General features: G+C 43.6%; 1 protein-coding gene across 6 annotated transcripts in view; it reads left to right on the top strand.

Moving 5' to 3' along the window:
- The window catches only part of LOC147632856 (uncharacterized), a 62,298-nt gene extending 45,856 nt beyond the window's left edge, over positions 1-16,442 (top strand). For 4 of the 6 annotated variants that reach the window (XM_086807724.1, XM_086807726.1, XM_086807725.1 and 1 more), the window contains 2 exons: positions 7,413-7,716; positions 15,017-16,442. In XM_086807724.1, the coding sequence (XP_086663850.1) occupies positions 7,413-7,716; positions 15,017-15,978 (1,266 nt within the window). In that variant the 3' untranslated portion in view covers positions 15,979-16,442. The remainder of the gene's footprint in view (positions 1-7,412; positions 7,717-15,016) is intronic. The other 2 variants (XM_086807727.1, XM_086807728.1) reach the window with 2 other exon arrangements.
- The last annotated feature ends 2,982 nt before the right edge of the window (positions 16,443-19,424 follow it).

The raw sequence follows: 19,424 nt of genomic DNA, 5'->3' as shown, positions 1-19,424 counted from the left end.
AGTTAAGTGATGTCTCCATGAAGTTAAAGTTGTCTACTAGTTGGACAATGCATGATGTTTTCCATGTTTCTTGGCTAAAACCATATGTTGGTCCAGAAGTGTTTGATGTTTCAGATGAACAGCAGCCAGATGTGGTAGACAAAGCAAAAGTTATCGAGCCCGAGCAGATCCTTCTTCATCGTTGGAAGCATGGTTCCAGTCGACGGATATGTCAGTTCTATACGAAATTCCGAGATCGAGGTACCCACGAAGCCGTATGGCTAGACGAGGAGTTCTTCCAAGAGTACTCCCAGTTGTTGGCGGACTACTTGGAAGCCATGAATCTGCCGCCAAGCTAAGCAAGAGGGAATGTCACATGCACTCTGCACTCAGTGCATGATAGTGACAAACTGGCTCATCTTCAACAGTGCAACATTTGTACATTATTAGAACCTAGTAGGATGATATTTGTCGTACGTCGTGACCCCATTGTATACGCCATTCCTCAGCCTTAGCGGGTCAGTCAGTTAGTCAAGTCCCTTAACCCACTTGGAGAGAATCATTCATGCATGTAGAGTCAGTAGAGAAGCCTTAGGGTTTGCATTAGAAAGCACTCTGCATCCTGTATAATATGCATTTATATGCCTGTGCATCATTTAGAACATCCCAGAAGCCTTAGGGAATTTACTAGGATTTATCTGGTATTTTTTTCATATTTTATGGTATTTATTTGGCATTTATTGTCATTCATAAACATAAAGTTTACTAAATTATGACCAGCCAACTTGACCAACCCCTATCTAATATAAATAGGCTTGCATAGTTTCCCATTCAGTCTTCAGTGTGCTAAGAGCTTTCCTCCTCAGCCCTAGGAGTACCCTTGCCTTCAGCACTAGACTAGTCTCATCTAGCCCTTGGAGTACTTGAGTTTTGCTTCTCCAACCCTCTGAGCGTTTGCGTTTTTGCTTCTGTCATCCATAGTCTCAAGCGCAGCAGTTCAGCAGTCCCAACACAGCAGTCCAGCAGTCCTAACGCAGCAGTACAGTAGGACAGCTTTCACACGCAGCCGTACACTCCTCCACAATCCCCAAATCAGCAAACAGACCTGCGTTTCTGTCCAGCAACAGCCTACAGCCCTGCGTTTCTATCCAGCATCAGCTATACAGCATTGCGTTTCAGTCCAGCATCAGTCTCACAACAGTATTCAATCCCCTATAGTCTGCGTTTACAGATCTACAGTCCCCTACAGTCCGCGTTTACAGATTTCCAGCAGTCTCAGCCTTGATTCATCAGTCTACATCAGTATCCAGCATTCAGTGCATCATCCAGGCATACACCAGTCATCTGGTAAAGGTATTCTATCATTCATAAGCATTTACAGCATTCTAACATAGCTTAGAACAGTCCACCGCCTTCTTTTCTCAGCCTCAGGTGTGCAGCCCTTCCTCATGCCCTTGGGAAGAGTGCATAGGCTCGAGATCAGTTCATCAAGGTGTTTCTACAGCCGTGTACAGTTCAGCCAGGCTTCTGATCCTCCGAGATCTTGCGTTTGGCTTATCTACAGTCCACAGTCATTCTCTCTAAAGTAATAAAGCAAATACTATCTCGTTATTGGGATAGGGGGCCCTTCAGTGGGTAATTTGGGACCCAATCTGGTGTACAGTTCTCATATCTCTCTCTCTCATCTCTTTAAAGTTTGAAGTATTAAAGTGGATTGCTTAAACTCACGAAACCCCATCTCACTGGTGAGGCAGTCACTTGGTGGCAGCATTGGTCTAGTATTCATAGAGACCAGGCCACAGGTGTCACAGCCTTTGACTGGGACATCTTTGTCCATGACTTGAAGACCAGATTTCTCCCGCCCCAGTACATGACCGGTCTGAAAGATGAGTTCTATGGACTCAGACAGAACGGATTCCTAGTGCTTCAGTTTTCCGGTAAGGTTATTACTTTAGCACAACAGTTAGGGTTATCTGCGCAAGCTAAGATGGAGCAATTCATTCGTGGATTGGACTCTAACATTCGGTTCACAGTTCGTAACTTTGAGCCAAGTACATATTACCGGGCTCTGACTCTAGCTCAGAATGAGGAAATGAAGCTGAACGGGGGCAAGCCCAAGCAGTCATCTCCATCCAGTACCAAACCCCAGCAGCAACAATTAGGTGCACAGACAGGGAAAGGTAACGCTTCTTCTTAAGATGCTAAGAAGGACGGCAGTAATAGCTCTAGTTCAGGGGGTAAGAAAGATAAAGAATCTAAACCTAAGAAAACCCCTAATGAAAAGGCTAAAGCAGGCATTACTGGAGGTTATCTTCCTCCAGAGGAGCAAAGGAAGTACCAGTCAGAAAATAGATGTTTTTTCTATCATATTATAGGGCATGGTAACAAGGATTGCCACAAATGGCAAGCGGCACAAGCCGCCAAAGCTTCTTCTGCCACAGTTGCCACAGCCTCCCCAGCACCTCCAGCCCTGCCTATACCTCAAATGCAGTTCAACTTTTACCTTCTATGCATCCTATGCCATCCGTGGTATTTGATGCTAAGCAGGAGGGTGAGAGCGATGCTGCTCAGAAGAGCTGGCTTTGCCCAGGGCCGACAGTTTGTAGTCCTTTTCGATATGGGTAGCTCTGAAGACGCCATCTCTCCCCAGTTGGCTAATAAATTGAACTGCACATTAGTCCCATATCATCTGGACGTGGACGGGTTTACACCTGGTCTTCGCACCCACATTGCCCAGAAGGCACAACAATTTGTCTTTGAAGTTGAATATGAGCCTATTCCCGTTTGGGGGCAGGACACCTTTACTATTTGCAAAGGTTTTCCTGAGCCTGTCATGATTCGTGGGGATAGAAGCATTCTTGGCATCCCATTGATTTCGCATCTCCAGGCTAGACGAGCTATCCGCAAGGGAGCAAAAGGAGCACTCCTTTATGTTCGTGCTCAAACAGCCCCTCCCTCATTAGTAGCATCCGTTATATCTTCAGTCCCTCAGTTAGCAGACCTCCTATCCAGACATCAGGACATGCTTAGGGACAATCTCCCACCCTCTCGCCCTGAGGACCATCACATTGATTTGGTCCTTGGATCAGATCCTCCTAGCAGGTTTCCCTATCGTCTTTCCAAGACTTTAGAGGGCGAGTTAGAAAAGCAGTTATGTGAGCTTCTCCGAGCCGGATTCATTCGGCCTTCTTCCTCCCCATTTGCTGCACCTATCCTATTTGTCCAAAAGAAGGACAAGTCTGCACGCCTTTTGTAGACTACAGGACATTAAACAAACTCACTATCAAGAATAAGTTTCCTATGTCAAGGATAGAGTACATTTTGGAGCATTTAGACGGTGCTAAGTTTTTCACTAAGATCGACCTCAAGAGTGGCTACCATCAGGTTCGCATTTTTGAAGCTGACATTCCAAAAACAGCTTTTCGGACAGAGCGTGGTCACTACGAGTTCGTAGTCATGCCTTTTGGGCTTACAAATGCACCCACAACCTCAATAAGATGATGTCTAGGATTTTCGCAGTCCACATTGAGAAGCGTGTTTTCATATTCCTTCATGACATACTAGTCTTCTCAGCCACTGCGGAGCAGCATGAGAAAGATTTGGAGAAAGTCTTGTAACTTTTGGGAGATAATCAGCTCTACATAAATGCCAAAAAGTCTGTCTTTGGTGTTAAGGAAGTTCAGTATTTGGGCTACATCATCGGTTCCGATGGAATTAGACTGGATCCATCAAAGGTTTAAGAGATTTTAGATTGGGACATTCCTAAGACCGCCCAAGAAATCCGTTCATTCGTAGGTCTTTGTCAGGCCTATAATACCCATGTCCATTAGTTTTCCAACCTTGCAGCACCTCCTACCGACTTGCTGAAGGGGGTGAAGACTCGCAAGCAGAAAGTATCAGTTACAGGGCAAGGCGCTTGATGCATTCCGTGCACTCCAGAAAGCTGCCTCAGAAGCACCTGTATTAAAGTTAGCATCATGGGACGAACCTTTCGAGGTCATCACCGATGCCAGCAATGTAGCCATAGGTGCAGTCCTCCAGCAGGACAATAGACCCTTGGCATATTACAGTAGAAAGTTGGATGTCGCCGAAAAGAATTATTCGGTATATGACAAAGAGCTTTTGGGTGTGATCACAGCGCTCAAGCATTGGAAGCCTTTTCTTTATGGACATGCTTTCACAGTGAAAACAGACCACCAAGCACTTAAGCGGCTTCAGACTATGCCAAGTGCCCAGTGGAGTGATCGGCAGGCCAAGTGGAGTCAAATCTTCCAACAATTTGGAGGTATGATTGAATACATCCTTGGTAAGCATAACCCAGTAGAGCAGATGCTCTTAGTCGAAAGTCCAGCATCCAGGCAGTCCAAGAATCTACCATTCTCGAAATCATGGGGAAGGACTTAGATAGTATGAAAGACCAATATGTCGACTCCCTTGAGTTTGGTACTCAGTACAGTTTGGTCCTCAATTCTGAGCGTGGCCACTATTCAGTACAGAACGGTTGGTTGTTCTACAAGAACCGTCTCTGTGTTACTCCGGAAAAGCGTTCCGCTCTTCTCCACGATGCCCATGACTCCTTAGTTGGAGGACATAGAGGTATCAACAATACCCTCGAGAAATTAGAACGGTCCTTTTATTGGCCAAAGATGAGGCGTGATGTCTATGCACATGTACAAGCTTGTAAGATTTGTCAAAAAGTCAAGGTTCCCCATACAAAGAAGGCAGGTTTACTACAACCTTTGCCTATCCCCGACAGACCTTTCATCGACATATCTATGGACTTTGTAGGACCTCAGCATCTACCGGATCTCATAACACTCGGTGTTTTACCATTGTGGATCGCTTTAGTAAATACTGCATGCTCATCCCATGCAAGCATACGGCCACATCTGAGGACGTAGCCCGTCTGTTTCTCAAGCATTGGTATCCAGTTTGTGGTTTGCCTAGCGCCATAACATCAGATAGAGATTCCAAGTTTACCTCGCATTTTTGAAGGGCATTATTTGAAAACTTCGGAACTAAGTTGCAGTTGTCTAGTGCATTCCATCCGCAGACAAATGGCCAAATAGAAATTTATAACCAGTTGGCCTTTGATGTTCTCAAGTCATACTATCATGACTAGTATTCCAGATGGGAACATTATCTTCCATTGGTCCAAGCTATCTTGAACGACACTCATTCATCCAGTGTCAGACGGACTCCATATAAAGCAGCCTTTGGTCGCCGTTTTTCTTCTCTTTTGACGAGAATGGTGTCTCCATCTTTAGAGGCTAATAAAACCACGGAAGCATTTTCCGAGATCATTGAGTCAGTCAAGGACCGCTTGACCAAAGCTCAGGAAGCATATAGGAGATAGGCTAATAAGTCTAGACGAGATGCCCACTTCAAGGAAGGGGATTGGGTCTATTTGCCTATCACGAAACAGAGATTGAAACAAATGGGCAAACGTTGTCCCAAGCTTTCATTCCGTAGTTTTGGCCCTTTTCCAATAATTAAGAAGTTAAGTGATGTCTCCATGAAGTTAAAGTTGCCTACCAGTTGGACAATGCATGATGTTTTCCATGTTTCTTGGCTAAAACCATATGTTGGTCCAAAAGTGTTTGATGTTTCAGATGAACAGCAGCCAGACGTGGTAGACGAAGCAGAAATTATTGAGCCCGAGTAGATTCTTCTTCATCGTTGGAAGCATGGTTCTGGTCGACGGATACGTCAGCTCTATACGAAATTCCGAGATCGAGGTACCCACGAAGCCGTATGGCTAGACGAGGAGTTCTTCTAGGAGTACCCCTAGTTGTCGGCGGCGGACTACTTGGAAGCCATGAACCTGCCGCCAAGCTAAGCAGGAGGGAATGTCACATGCACTCTGCACTCAGTGCATGATGGTGACAAACTGGCTCATCTTCAGCAGTGCAACATTTGTACATTATTAGAATCAGTAGGATGATATTTGTCGTACGCCATGACCCCATTGTATATATTCAGTCCAGGATAAGTCAGGCACGAGCTACGTAGGTCATTCCTCAGCCTTAGCGGGTCAGTCAGTCAGTCAGTCAAGTCCCTTAACCCACTTGGAGAGAATCATTCATGCATGTAGAGTCACTAGAAGCCTTAGGGTTTGCATCAGAAAGCACTCTGCATCCTGCATAATATGCATTCATATGCCTGTGCATCATTTAGAACATCCCAGAAGCCTTAGGGAATTTACTAGGATTTATTTAGTATTTTTTTTCATATTTTATGGTATTTATTTGGCATTTATTGTCATTTATAAACATAAAGTTTATTAAATTATGACCAGCCAACTTGACCAACCCCTATCTAGTATGAATAGGCTTGCATAGGGCTTAGTTTCCCATTCAGTCTTCAGTGTGCTAAGAGCTTTCCTCCTCAGCCCTAGGAGTACCCTTGCCTTCAGCACTAGACTAGTCTCATCCAGTCCTTGGAGTACTTGAGTTTTGCTTCTCCAACCCTTTGAGCATCTGTGTTTTTGCTTCAATCATTCATAGTCTCAAGCGTAGCAGTCCAGCAGTCCTAATGCAGCAGTACAGTAGGACAGCATTCAGGCACAGCCGTACAGTCCTCCACAGTCCCCAAATCAGCAGATAGACCTGCGTTTCTGTCCAGCAACAGCCTACAGCCCTGCGTTTCTTTCCAGCATCAGCCATACAGCCGTGCGTTTCAGTCCAGCATCAGTCTCACAACAGTATTCAGTCCGCTACAGTCTGCGTTTACATATCTACAGTCCCCTACAGTCTGCGTTTACAGATTTCCAGCAGTCTCAGCCTTGATTCATCAGTCTACATCAGTATCCAGCATTCAGTTCATCATCTAGGCATACACCAATCATTTGGTAAAAGTATTCTATCATTCATAAGCATTTACAGCATTCCAACATAGCTTAGAACAGTCCACCGCCTTCTTTTCTCAGCCTCAGGTGTGCAGCCCTTCCTCATGCCCTTGGGAAGAGTGCATAGGCTCAAGATCAGTTCATCGAGGTGTTTCCACAGCCGTGTACTGTTCAGCCAAGCTTCCGATCCTCCGAGATCTTGCATTTGGCTTATCTACAATCCACAGTCATTCTCTCTAAAGTAATAAAGCAAATACTATCTCGTTATCGGGATAGGGGGCCCTTCAGTGGGTAATTTGGGACCCAATCTGGCGTACAGTTCTCATATCTCTCTCTCTCATCTCTTTAAAGTTTGAAGTATTAAAGTGGATTGCTAAACTCACGAAACTCGGGATACAGAAGACGGTGTGAGCATTTGTGTGACAGGATCTTCCAATACAAAAGACTTCCGCTGCATATCACACCATCTCTGATCCTCATAATGCATAGCCTGTGTGTGTGTGTGTGTGTGTGTGTGTGAGAGAGAGAGAGAGAGAGAGAGAGAGAGAGAGAGAGAGAGCTCAATGCAAAGCGATTTACTGTTCAGACTACTTCAAAAGGAGTGCAGAATTCGTATTACAGTGGTGCAAGCTCGCATATAATTCTGGAAACATCAGATTTAGGCAGACGTTCCATGCATCTAGAAGTAGCTCCTGTTGATTATGCTGTGTCACCAGTTGAACTAGACTACCGTTTGCGTCAGGTTTTCGAAGAACAACAACAAGAGCGCATTCTAGAGCTCGAGTTACTTTTGAAGGAGACTGAGGACAAGTTGCTTGCCAAAGAGCAGGAAATTGTGTTGTGGAAGAATTACGTTTACTCATTGAAAAATGGCTTTCAACCTGCCTCAGGTAACTTTATTTGGTTTTATCTTATGTGGCAGCCGGTTTAGTATGTACTAGAATTTAACAAATAAAGCAGTCACAATTTAGCAGGTTAGAACTTGGAATATTGATTGAAGTTGTAAATGTTGAAATGGAGTGTGAAAGATGCAACTGGTCAACCTTTGATAAGTAGTGTATAGGTTGGCTGCTTTTAATATCAGTAGATTAACTTATTGGAGAGAAAAACTGTTAGTTTTTATAAATGAGGGCATACACATTCTACATTTTAATCAAAAGTGACATCTCACCAGTGTAACTGTAGGCTCTAAGGCATAGGTTAAAGTAGTGCACTAGGTTCTAGTTTTTTTTTTTTTTTTTCTTGACTATCCTTGGGCCCAATTCTTCTCGTAGTTACCGTTTTTCACCGCCTGTAGGTGCTTTTTATTCGCCCGTAGGCAATGCCGCCGAGGAAGCACCTTGTGGTATTTTGAACCCAGGACCTTCTGGTCCTAGGCAAACACCTTCACCACTTGGGCTATCATCTCATTGGCACTAGGCTCCAGTTTTGCAACCCATTTTTAAGACAAACAAAGTCTAGGAATCCTGCTTTGGGTTCACCCACCTCATGGTAACAGCTCACTGTGTGTGTCTCTCTCTCCCTCAAAAATCTTACGAAACTAGCTTTTTTCTCACTTTTTTGATTTTACTTCTTAGCAAGCACTGGACACAGCCATGAGAGTCCAGACTCTTTGAAACTCGAGTGAGTAACTTGCTTGGGTGCTGACGAGAACATAAGGGCTACGTCCCGCGCAAGACTTAGCAAGTTCCACTTGAAAAGTTGAAATAAATGCTGAGCCTTCATTCGTTAGTTCATTGCAGGACTTCACTAGTAAAGCTGAAAATGCCCCAACTCATCTAGTGCTGCACGGACTAGCTAATAAAAAATAAGCATTTATGAGACCTCTTTTTCCACGAAAAGATATTCTGCGTGAGGGGACGCAGGAGTACCTGACTAAGAGGCTTTAGTTTCCATTTTGTTTGTTTTTTTTGTGAGTGTGTTACCTCAATGCCCTTCTTTTTGTGTAGTCTTTTTGCTATAGACTAGTGTGTGCTTGATTGTTAAATCTGAACTTGGCTGAGTTTCTTGTTTTAGTAGTTATTTGATTAGTTGATTGTTAAATTTAATTTGTTCTTACTTTTTTCTTCATGTCATCGTTTTCTGTGCAAAACTTTTCCTATTGCAACTTTATCGTCACTTGCTGCTCTTTTTATCATGAATGCTTTTGTGTGCTTTTGGCTAAGTGAGTCAGACTTCAACCTAGCCCAAGAATTGCCCTAGGTATCTTCTGATTTTAAGCCAATATCTGACCAGACTTTGTAATAGGTGTAAAATTTTCCCATAGTTATCACAACCTACAACTCCCAATGGAGAGAAAACGGGGACCCTCCAAACGTTCAGAATATGGAAAATTCAAAATGCACGGAGATCTCAATGCCATGTCACAAATTCACAACCTAGGGAAGGAATAGCAATGTGAATACATGAAATTCAAAATGTCAAGATACGTATTGTAACTGTTTGGCCCTCCTAGCTCTATTTCACATGATAGAACCCTTGCTCGGACACCAGACAGGTGGAAGAAGGCATGGGGACAAGGACCATAAGGTTTGCTCAAGAAAAAGCATCAGTCTTGGTCAAAAAGCAAAAAGTCAAACTAGGTTGACCACAAGCCAAGGGCACCACTGGCAAAAGGAGACTGAGCCGGACCAAAAATCTAAAAGCTGCTTTTTCAAAAAGCATCTCCAGGGCCGAAAAGCAAGGTCCTGAAGTTAGAAAAGCACAGTTAAAGAACTTTGACAAAAGTGAGTAATATTTTATCATAAAGTGGAAAGCAAAGCAAAAAGGCAAAAGAAAAAGCTTGGTTAAGCTTCTGGCAAAAAGCAGAGCAGTCTATGACTGACCGTATATCTGAAAAGCAAGTTGGAGAAGGTGTTGATGGTGAAGAAGAAGCTCTCTAGGATCATAATGATGCCCACACACACACTCCATGATCTCCTTCATGATGCTACAAGAGAGGTTCAAGCCTTTTTATACTCAAAGAGGTGTATGCGCATATGCATGGGCGATACGGACACATGTATGGAGCTGTATAGACATGTGCGAAGGTGTACGGAATGAAAATTTCAAAAACCCTAAAAATTTTAGAAATCCTAAAATTGCTCCAAAAATCTCAAAAACTGCTTTTTGGAGGTTTTTATTGTCGAAAAGCCATTAAAACAGGTTTTATATCAGTTTTCTTGCCAGAAATAGGCTGTAGGAGTTATGGAGATTACTCGTGGGATGAGCAAGTGATTCTTGGACTAGAATCTAGACTTGGATTTGTATCTGGACTTGGACTTGGACTTGGACTTAGACTTGGACTTGGACTTGGATCTGGATCTGGATCTGGATCTGGACTTGGACTTGGACTTGGACTTGGACTTGAATCTGGACTTGGACCTGGACTTGGACTTGGACTTGGACTTGGACTTGGACTTGGATCTGGACTTGGAGTTGGAGTTGGAGTTGGATCTGGATTTGGACTTGGATCTGGATCTGGACTTAGACTTAGACTTAGACTTGGACTTGGACTTGGACTTGGATTTGGATCTGGATATTGGATCTCATGTGAGAGATTCTTGTGGGTCATCCTCGTGGTGTACTAGAATCTAGACTTGGATTTGTATCTGGACTTGGACTTGGATCTAGACTTGGACTTGGATGTGGACTTGGACTTGGATTTGGACTTGGAGTTGGACTTGCACTTGGATTTGGATCTGGACTTGGACTTGGATTTGGATCTGGACTTGGACCTGGACTTGGACCTGGATTTGGATCTGGATATTGAATCTGGTACCAGCTCGGTGAGAGATTCTTGTGGGTCATCCCCGTAGTGTACTCGGCATCAAAGATCTCGTACCTCGACACCGACTTTGACTTAGGGATTCTACATCGGCATATTTGTTTGCTTTTGTATTCATTATTGTATTGATCTTGGCCAGCGTGTTGTGGATTGTTTCTGAATAAATTCCTGAAAGGGGACGAGGCTTGTTCCCCACTCAGTGTGGTGTACTGTGCAAGATCCCTATTCCCTTCTCTCTCTCCCCTCTCTCTCTATCATTATATCTTGGACATGTGGTTGAATCTGTCGAGCACGTCCCACTGGACTTACAGTGGTATCAGAGCAGGATTTCTCTTGAAGAAACTTTCTTGGGGTGACAGTACCATGGCAAGAATAGAGGGATAATGAAGGGAATAACTATGAGGTCGGGACTTCAGGATGGGAACCAAGGTCATCAGAAGAGTACCATGACTTTCAGCAGTTTAGGCGATTTCTCAGAGACAAAGAAGTCCTTCTTGGGAGAACCAAGAGGGAACAGGACCCAAGAAGGGCTCAAATATTTGAAGATTTCATCAAGGATCGAGCCACCGAAGCCAACAGCCTATCTTCGGGCCAAAGGAGTCACCATTGCAGAAGGATCTAGAGCTACCCGGTCTATTTCTCGTGGAGAAAACAGGGAGGTTATTCCCAGGTCTGCTTTCTCAGACGTAGCTTCTTCGGGACAGGTAAGGGAAAGGAAGGCAAAGGAGACTATATCAATCGGCAAGATGGACTTCAAGCCAAGAGAGAAGAGCATCAAGTTGGATGCTTTTCATGGAAAGCAGGATACTGAGAAAGCTTTATCCTTTGTCAAGCAATTTGATGCTACTTTTGGAGGTGATGACTACTCCGAATAGTCAAAGCTTCACATGGTTCGTATGCATTTAACGGATGCCGCCTTGAATTGGTGGCTAAAAGTAGTACAAGAAGGGATCGAGCCAAAGACGTGGACCGACTTCAAGACTTTGTTCAACAAGAAGTTTCTATCCGCGCAAACTTTGAAGCTGATGTGCAGGAGGAATAGGATGAGGTAAAGCAGAAAGTTGGTGAGAATGTGGCATCATACCTTAACAACTTTTCAGGAAGTTTACTTCTTATACCTCCATTTCCTCACTAATGGAAATGTGTAAGTTTGTCAATGGATTGCAACCTTAAGCTTATGCAAGCAGTTTACACGGCGGGACCAAGAAAAACATTGAAAGAAGCTCAAGACAAAGCTTTGCAAGAAGCCGAGGCCTTGTACATGCCTTGGATGGACAGCAAGACAAAGAACGACAATCGAGATCCATCTCAAGGAAGAAGTTTAAAGACTGATCTCCATCAAGAGCCGATTCTCATGTGAAGAAGGATGGGAGTGGGGACAAACCCCCACTCTTTCGAAGAAAATCGATTGTCCCTCGAGCAACATGAAGTATATGCCAAAGAAGTGTAACATACAGTGGAATTATGCCTAATGAAGGATCCTGTCACACAAGTCTCACACCGCCTTCTGAATCCTGAGTTTCGCGAGTCTTTAGCAATCCACTTTTAGCACTTCAAACTTTAAGAGATTAGAGAGAGAGAGAGAGAGAGAGAGCGAGATATGTACACCGTATTGGGTCCCGAACTACCCACTGAAGGGCCCCCTCCTATTGCTAGGAGTATTTGCTTTATTATCTTTGAAGAGAATGACTTTGGACTATAGATAAGGCAAACACAAGATCTCTGAAAGACCAAGGGTCGGGCTAAACTATACACGGCTGTAGAAGCACCAATGACGACCGATCTCAAGCCTATGCTCTCTTCCAATGGAATGTAGGAAGGCTGCAAATCTTAGGCTGAGATATGGGCTGATTGGGACTGTTTCTAGGCTGTGAATGAATGCTGAAAATGAATGTATGAATGCATTTTACCTTCACCGGAAGGGCTGTAGCAAAACAATGAGTGTATGAATGCTGAAAACTATGTAGATGCTGAAAACGCAAGGTGCTGTATGGGCTGAATGCTGATTGATGCTGTGTTTTGTTGATGATATGCTGAATGCTCAAGCATTAATGCTCCTTGTGCTGAAGGATGAAGCGCTTGAAGGCTTGATGGCTGAATGATATGAATGAAGGATGGGATGAGCAAGTGATGCTATTTATATGCTCTTCATGAGCAGGTCGGCTGGCTTAAAGCTGGCTGACTGCTTCATGTCTTGCATTAAATAAATAATGGTGATAATAATGTGAAAAAATGCCAGATAAATAATATAAAATATGGAGAAAAATACTGGATAAAAATTTGAGGCTTCTGCAACGATCTAGGAGGTCTAAATGCATATGGGATGAATGCTATGCAAAATGCAAACATGTCCTAATGCAAATCCTAAGGCTTCTATGACTTCTATATGAATGAATGATTCTCTCCAAGTGGGTTAAGGGACTTTGACTGACTGATTGACTCTCTAAGGCTAAGGAATGACCTACGTAGCTCGTGCCTGACATATCCTAGACCGAGGATTACAATGGGGTCACGGCATACGACAAATATCAAATCCTAAAGGGTTCTACTATTGTATTGTGTTGCCCTGATGATGAGCCATCTTGTCACCATACACTACAGTGCAGAGTGCATGTGACATTCCAGCTTGGCGGCAGGTTCATGGCTTCCAAGTAGTCCGCCAACAACTAGGGGTACTCTTGAAAGAACTCTTCGTCTAGCCAAACTGCTTGTGGGTACCTCGATCTCGGAACTTCGTATAGAACTACCTAGGGGGCAGCGGTGACGTTATCTGCTCAACTATGCAGAGGCAATCGCCTCCCAAAAAGGGAAGATGTTATCGAGGATGCGCCCATCTCGGATTAAACCTGTCTGTGTGCCATGGTTAAGATCTGGTAGGTGAGGCTGAATGTGCAAGTTGATCGCCTTGGCGAGGATTTTGTAGGCTGTGCCCAGGAGGGTGATGGGGTAGCACTTGGCGGATCTCCATCCAATCCCCACCCTCCATGGGGATCAGGTGAATGAGCCCCTCAACTAGCCTCTCCGGGAGAGGAGTTATTTCCATGACCTCATTGAAGGCCGGCCTTCATAAGGTCCTGACGATGCATGATGAAGAGACTGGGAGTCCGTCCTCTCCAGGGGCTTCCTGGGGGGTAATGCCTGAAGAGCCCCCTATGACCCTGTCACTTCCCTGGGTCCAAAAAGCCTGCAATGGTCTCAATGGCCTCGTGGTAATGGCCCCACTTCTCTCTGGGTCTCAATGGCCTTGAGGGCCGTCCACGCCGTCTCCATCTAGGCACCTACCGGTACGTTGTCGGGGTTTACTCCTCGAGGCACTGGAGAGATGCCAAAACCCGCCACGGGCTCCTTTCTTGCTCTCGAAAAATCTCTAGCCTCTCCCTCGCTGAGGTCCGGAGAAAACTGTTTATCTCCCATGGAGCCCTATTTAGAGCAGCTGCTGCAGCTCCTGGGTGAAAAGAAAAGGATCCTAATATCCTCAACAGGGCTACACATGTCCAGGTCACAGACGAGGGAATTTGGGATCCGCACTGATTTCTGGCAGTCTAGCCACTAGGGATCACTGAGGTGAAGCAAAACTAGAGAATAGTCTGACAGGGTGGAGCCCGCAAGAATGCCCACTGAGTCTGTGGCTCCCCTTTGGCATGCCCATTCATCCACATAGAATCAATCCAAGCGGAACATGTTTGGCCCCTGCTGGTGTCTGTTTCACCTGGAAAAGCTAAGACTTTGAGCAGGATGGCTGAACTGGGGGACGACGAAGTGTTTTAAATCAGTGGCTTGTGCAACCTCTCTTCTTTTGCGCTTGTTTGATTTGAGAACAAATTAGCCTAGTACAGTGGGATTTCTTGGGGAGGGGAGATCTGGAGTTTACAATCACGCAGGCCCCTTTGGTAACACCTCTGGGCAGGAATACCAAGCCGCCTCGGGGTCGGTACCCAATTGCAAGTACAGGAGGATCTTCTCATGACCCTGAAGAGTCAGGGAACGGCAACTGAGCTGGAGAGAAGATCCATCATTGTTCAGGTGCTATCGCAGTCCATGGCAGTATTCCATGGCCCCTCTTCTGGCTCCAAACTGTGGACAATGAGATTCTGTAGCATGGGCAAGCTCTAAAAATGTGGATCCACAGTGTTGAGCTCCCCTTGGTAGTCAGGTAAGATTAGGGTATCTAAGGAGACTTTGGCTTGCACTAAATGTGGATCCAGTCTCTATTAAAGGCTAGCTGCAAGAAAAATCTCTGTTGATTGGACAAGAACAAGAAGGATTATGATAGATTAAAACATTTAAAAAAACTTGCACTTGTCTATGTAATGCTGATTGCATGCAATTTCTCAAAAATCAGTTCTTAGCTGCTTGCATGCCTTGATACGAACCATCTGCCACTATATTTCTGATTGTCATACTCATAAAGATTTTTCTTGCAGCTTGTGGGATAGATATGTGCAGATTCGATAATGCAAGTGGTACAAACTCAGCTCCTCTGTATGACAATATTGTAAATTTAGTGCCAGAAGTAACCAAAAGCACTTTGGAACTTCTTCAATCTTTTCAAGACCCTCCCATTTCCACACAACTAAATTATGTGGAAAGCGTGAACAGTTCATTTTTGTCGGCAAATCTTTCTGAAAAAGAAAGAAATCCGAGCAGTTCTTCAGTTAATGTCTGGTCTAAGAACACATTTTTTCTTAATAAAGCATCTGACTCTTCACCCCCTTGCTTTGAAGGTTCACTGGATTCTGTGAAGGTAGTCACCGAGTCTTATACCTGCCAGCATCTACAAGGGACAGGCATTGATACACCTGAATCTATTGTTATGGAAGAAATTGATGTTCACACACCAGTGCAAGTGAAATCTGAAATTTTCAGAGGCCAATCTGTATCCAGAGTGTCAGAGGCAAGTGATTACACGCTGCATGATGAATGGAGCAGTGATATGCTTCCGCCTTCTCACAGTTCATGTGGCAATGCGGACATGAAAGAATCACCTCCAAGTAGAACCAAAGGATTTCCAATTGAGTCAAATCCATCACCAAATCTGCGTCCCATGATGTGCAAAACCGACATCAGGATGCCTTCTTCTTTGTCTTCCAATCCCTGTAGAAGTAAGGATGCAGTGGAAAGAGACTGTTCTGATGTTAAACACATCAGGGATTCTTCAAAGTTGGAGTTTCTTCATGTTAGAAAGCAAGGTCATGCTCAAGAAGCTGTGCAACCACCCAGGCGGAGCTTAAATTTGAAGAATGAGAACCTACAGATTGTCACCAGAGGCTTTAGAAGGTCCTTAACTCTTCAAGAGAACTCGATGGAAGTAAAGTCCCCTGTTTTGGACAAGATCAGGCATTGGGAAGCACTTGGGGGACGTATTGGCAATGAACCATCCTCATGAATTTTTCCAAAGATGAGTGCTATCATTTGAAGTGCACGGGCATTTTATAAAGCCCTGCCTCTTTTGGCTTTGGTAGTAAGGCAGTTAAAAGAGATTGGCAATGTTTTAACTTCTGACATGTGCTTCACCTCATACACAGAACGTGGAACATACATTTGTCATTGGTTGAACCCATCATGCAGATTTGCCATTGCTTTGCTGAAAATACAAGGTGGATTCATGTCTGGAGGATTGAGAAACTGAGCTATTTGTCTTCAATTGTACACCTTGTTGAATGGCCTGGACATATTTAGCCCATATCAAAGTTGGATTCATGTACCATCATGCATGCACACTCTTTACTCAAATGTACTGAGACACCTAGAGTAAGTCTTAGAATTGATGTTATTGCTGTCTCAGGCCATATTGTATGTTTTTTATGATGGTAATTTAGCTAGCATATGTGAAAGAAATCTGTTCAATAACCACTTTCAATACTTTCAAGTTTAATGTACATGAGATGGAAGGTTTTACATGCAACATGCATATGGATAAGTGTCAAAGGGTGGTGATAGATGAAGGCATTTAGATGGAGGAATCGGAGAAATACGATTCCTGCTGCTAGTGCCATAAGTTCCAAGGGAAAAACAGCATTGTTTGTGGATCTGATATAAGGTTGATAGATCCACAGACAGAACATGATTTTAGCATTGTCTTAGCAAGAATGTACAGATGCTTTTTCTCTGTTTGTTTTTGCACGAGCATCAAGATCTCTTTTCTTCAGCAGTTGCCATCAACATTCTGCCTAGAAAAACAACACCCTTTTGATGAAATCTGAGTTGTTGAACACAGACCACCATCATTCGCTAAAATTCTAGTAAAAGCTGATGTCAGGCACACTTTGGTTTCCTTATCACAATCCCCAAAATTCTATTCAAACTGGGTTGTCCCCTACTATTTGATTGGTGGAAGTGCGGTGAAATAGTGTTCCCTAGGGTGACCCATTTTTCATCATAGAAGGGGTTTCCCCACAAACTTCTCGGGTGTCATGACTGGAGTTGAAAGTGACAATGTGATACAGTTTCTTCACCCAACTTAAGGTTTTGCAATTGATGTGGTAGATTGTGGTTTTTGCGTCTTTCACATTGTTAGCCACTTTGTAGGTGCATTTGCCTATCAACTACTTATTTGATGTACTAATTCTTTCTATTTGCTATTTCTTTTAGTGCTAGGCTTCATTATGGCTGAGTCTGCCCTGCATCTCCGGAGGTTTGATAGAAACTCAGTACGAAGGGCTTTGTGTGAATATATGCTCTTATGTGTGTGCGTGTAAGAGCATATCTTGATACACAGTTCTACACCCACTATTGGGCACTGATGACGTTAGTGGGATGTTGTAGTATCTAGTCCATACTATGCATAATGGTGTTGATAGTTATATAGTCTTGTGGGTTGACTAGCATGAGTATATAACATGCACGTTCCTAAAAGGTGAATTTGGGCATGTTCTTGGATTCATCTAGGTGTGTGTGTGTGTGTGTGTGTGTGTGTGTGTATATATATATATATATATATATATATATATATGGTTTTGCTCTTAGGTCTATCACCACACATTCATGGTGATGGAATTTCAGAGAAGAGGGTCATACACCAAGATCCTTGGAAGGCCTTATATGAGAGATGCAAGGCTGGTTCACAATTGGGAAACCAATCACATTTATATATGTAAAGGTAACCAATCCTTGAAAATAAACTTGAAAATAGGGAAGAGACTCATCCCATGAGGTGATTCTCACCAATGAGTTAGACATAACCACTCAAACCGCTTCAGTTGATATTTGTAGAGCACGCAATGCACAAGCTCACACCATATATTGACATCTGTAGAGCTTGTAATAAGATATTAGAAGGTGAACATGAGGACTAAGAATATGAGCTCCTTCTAAAGCCTGTTGACTCCAAGGACTAGATTCATGTTCTTGCAACAACCATGGATACTCTTCCATAGATAAGGTTTGCACGATTTGGAAAGATTGGGGAAGGAGAGAGAGCTTGAGCTCTTGCAAGCGCACACACAATGGATAACACACACACACACACAAAAAGATGGTAGGTTGAAATTTTCTTCTCCTTGTTTCTCTCAAAAGAGATTTACAAAAAGATAAGTGAAAACCAACATAAGTAGTAGAGTACTATGTACAAGCGGTCCATAATATGAACACGCTAAGTAGGTGAGCTGGGAGGATACGTATGCCATAACTCGGTTGGACTAGGTAGGCATAGTCCTGTTGTAGAATCACTGGCGAAGATTCTTCATGTCAGCTACCAAACACATCAGTGGTGTAAATATGGAACAGTTACCTAAGTGCATCATGAGTGTCGGCTCGTGTTGAGCTTGTCATCTCAACACTCCCTCTCAAGCTCAACTCCATCTCCAAGACTCTAAGCATAGTGCGAAACTTGTGAAGCTTTTGGCCTTGGAGAAAATATCAGCTACCTGCTTCTCCATGCTGATGTACACAAGATTAATATCTCCTTCCAGGACCACCTCTCTGATGAAGTGATAATCGGCCTCTATGTGTTTTTTATGTGCATGAAACATTGGGTTCTTGGCCAACTGTATGCTACTAAGGTTGTCGCAATAGATGACAACCTGCCCATCCACATGTAGCCCTGAATCTCCAAGTAGCTTACGTAACTAAGCTACCTCACATGCTGCCATTGTTGCAGCACCCGTGTACTCTACCTCTGTACTCTACAAGAAAACTGTCGGGTGCTTCTTGTTGCTTCATGTAACAACACTACTCCCAAAGAAAAACATGAAGTTGCTACTAGTAGATCTTTTGTCCATATGCTACTAGCCCAAGCTGCATCAGTGTATCCATACACGTGCAATTGTATACTAGTCTCATAGAAGGCCATAATCCACTATGGACCTCACGTAGCATAGTGTGCGCCTCACACTATCCAAATGTGACTTCCGAGGAACCTGCATAAACTGACTCTTCAACACAATTGTGTAGTTCATGTCTGGCCTAGTGATTGTCATGTAAATCAAGCTACCCACTATCTTCCTGTACATAGTGGCATTCTCCAAAATCTCACTTGCATTTGCAATTAGCTTGCCATTCTGATCCAATGGTACAGAAATGGGCTTACAACCAAACATACCATATTTGGATAACATGTCCAATGCATACTATCTCTGTGCTAGCCATATATATACTCTCAGGCATCTTGATGACCTCAATGCTAAGAAAGTATCTCAGCTCACCCAAATCCTTCCTGTCAAACTTCTTCTTGAGAAGACCTTTTGCATTCTCAACTTCATCTTTATCATCACCCCAACAATCAAGTCATCCATATAGATGGTGATGAGAACAATCCTCTTATCACTCTTTTGCACATAGAGAATGATCAGCATTTGCCATATAAAAGCCAACGGTGATAAGATACCATGCAAT

The sequence above is a fragment of the Cibotium barometz genome, chromosome 13 (genome assembly GCF_041138505.1).
Source record: "Cibotium barometz isolate CiBa-2024 chromosome 13, ASM4113850v1, whole genome shotgun sequence".
Taxonomy (NCBI): domain Eukaryota; kingdom Viridiplantae; phylum Streptophyta; class Polypodiopsida; order Cyatheales; family Cibotiaceae; genus Cibotium; species Cibotium barometz.
Note: the sequence above shows the minus strand (reverse complement) of the source record. Positions and strands in the feature narration are given on the sequence as shown.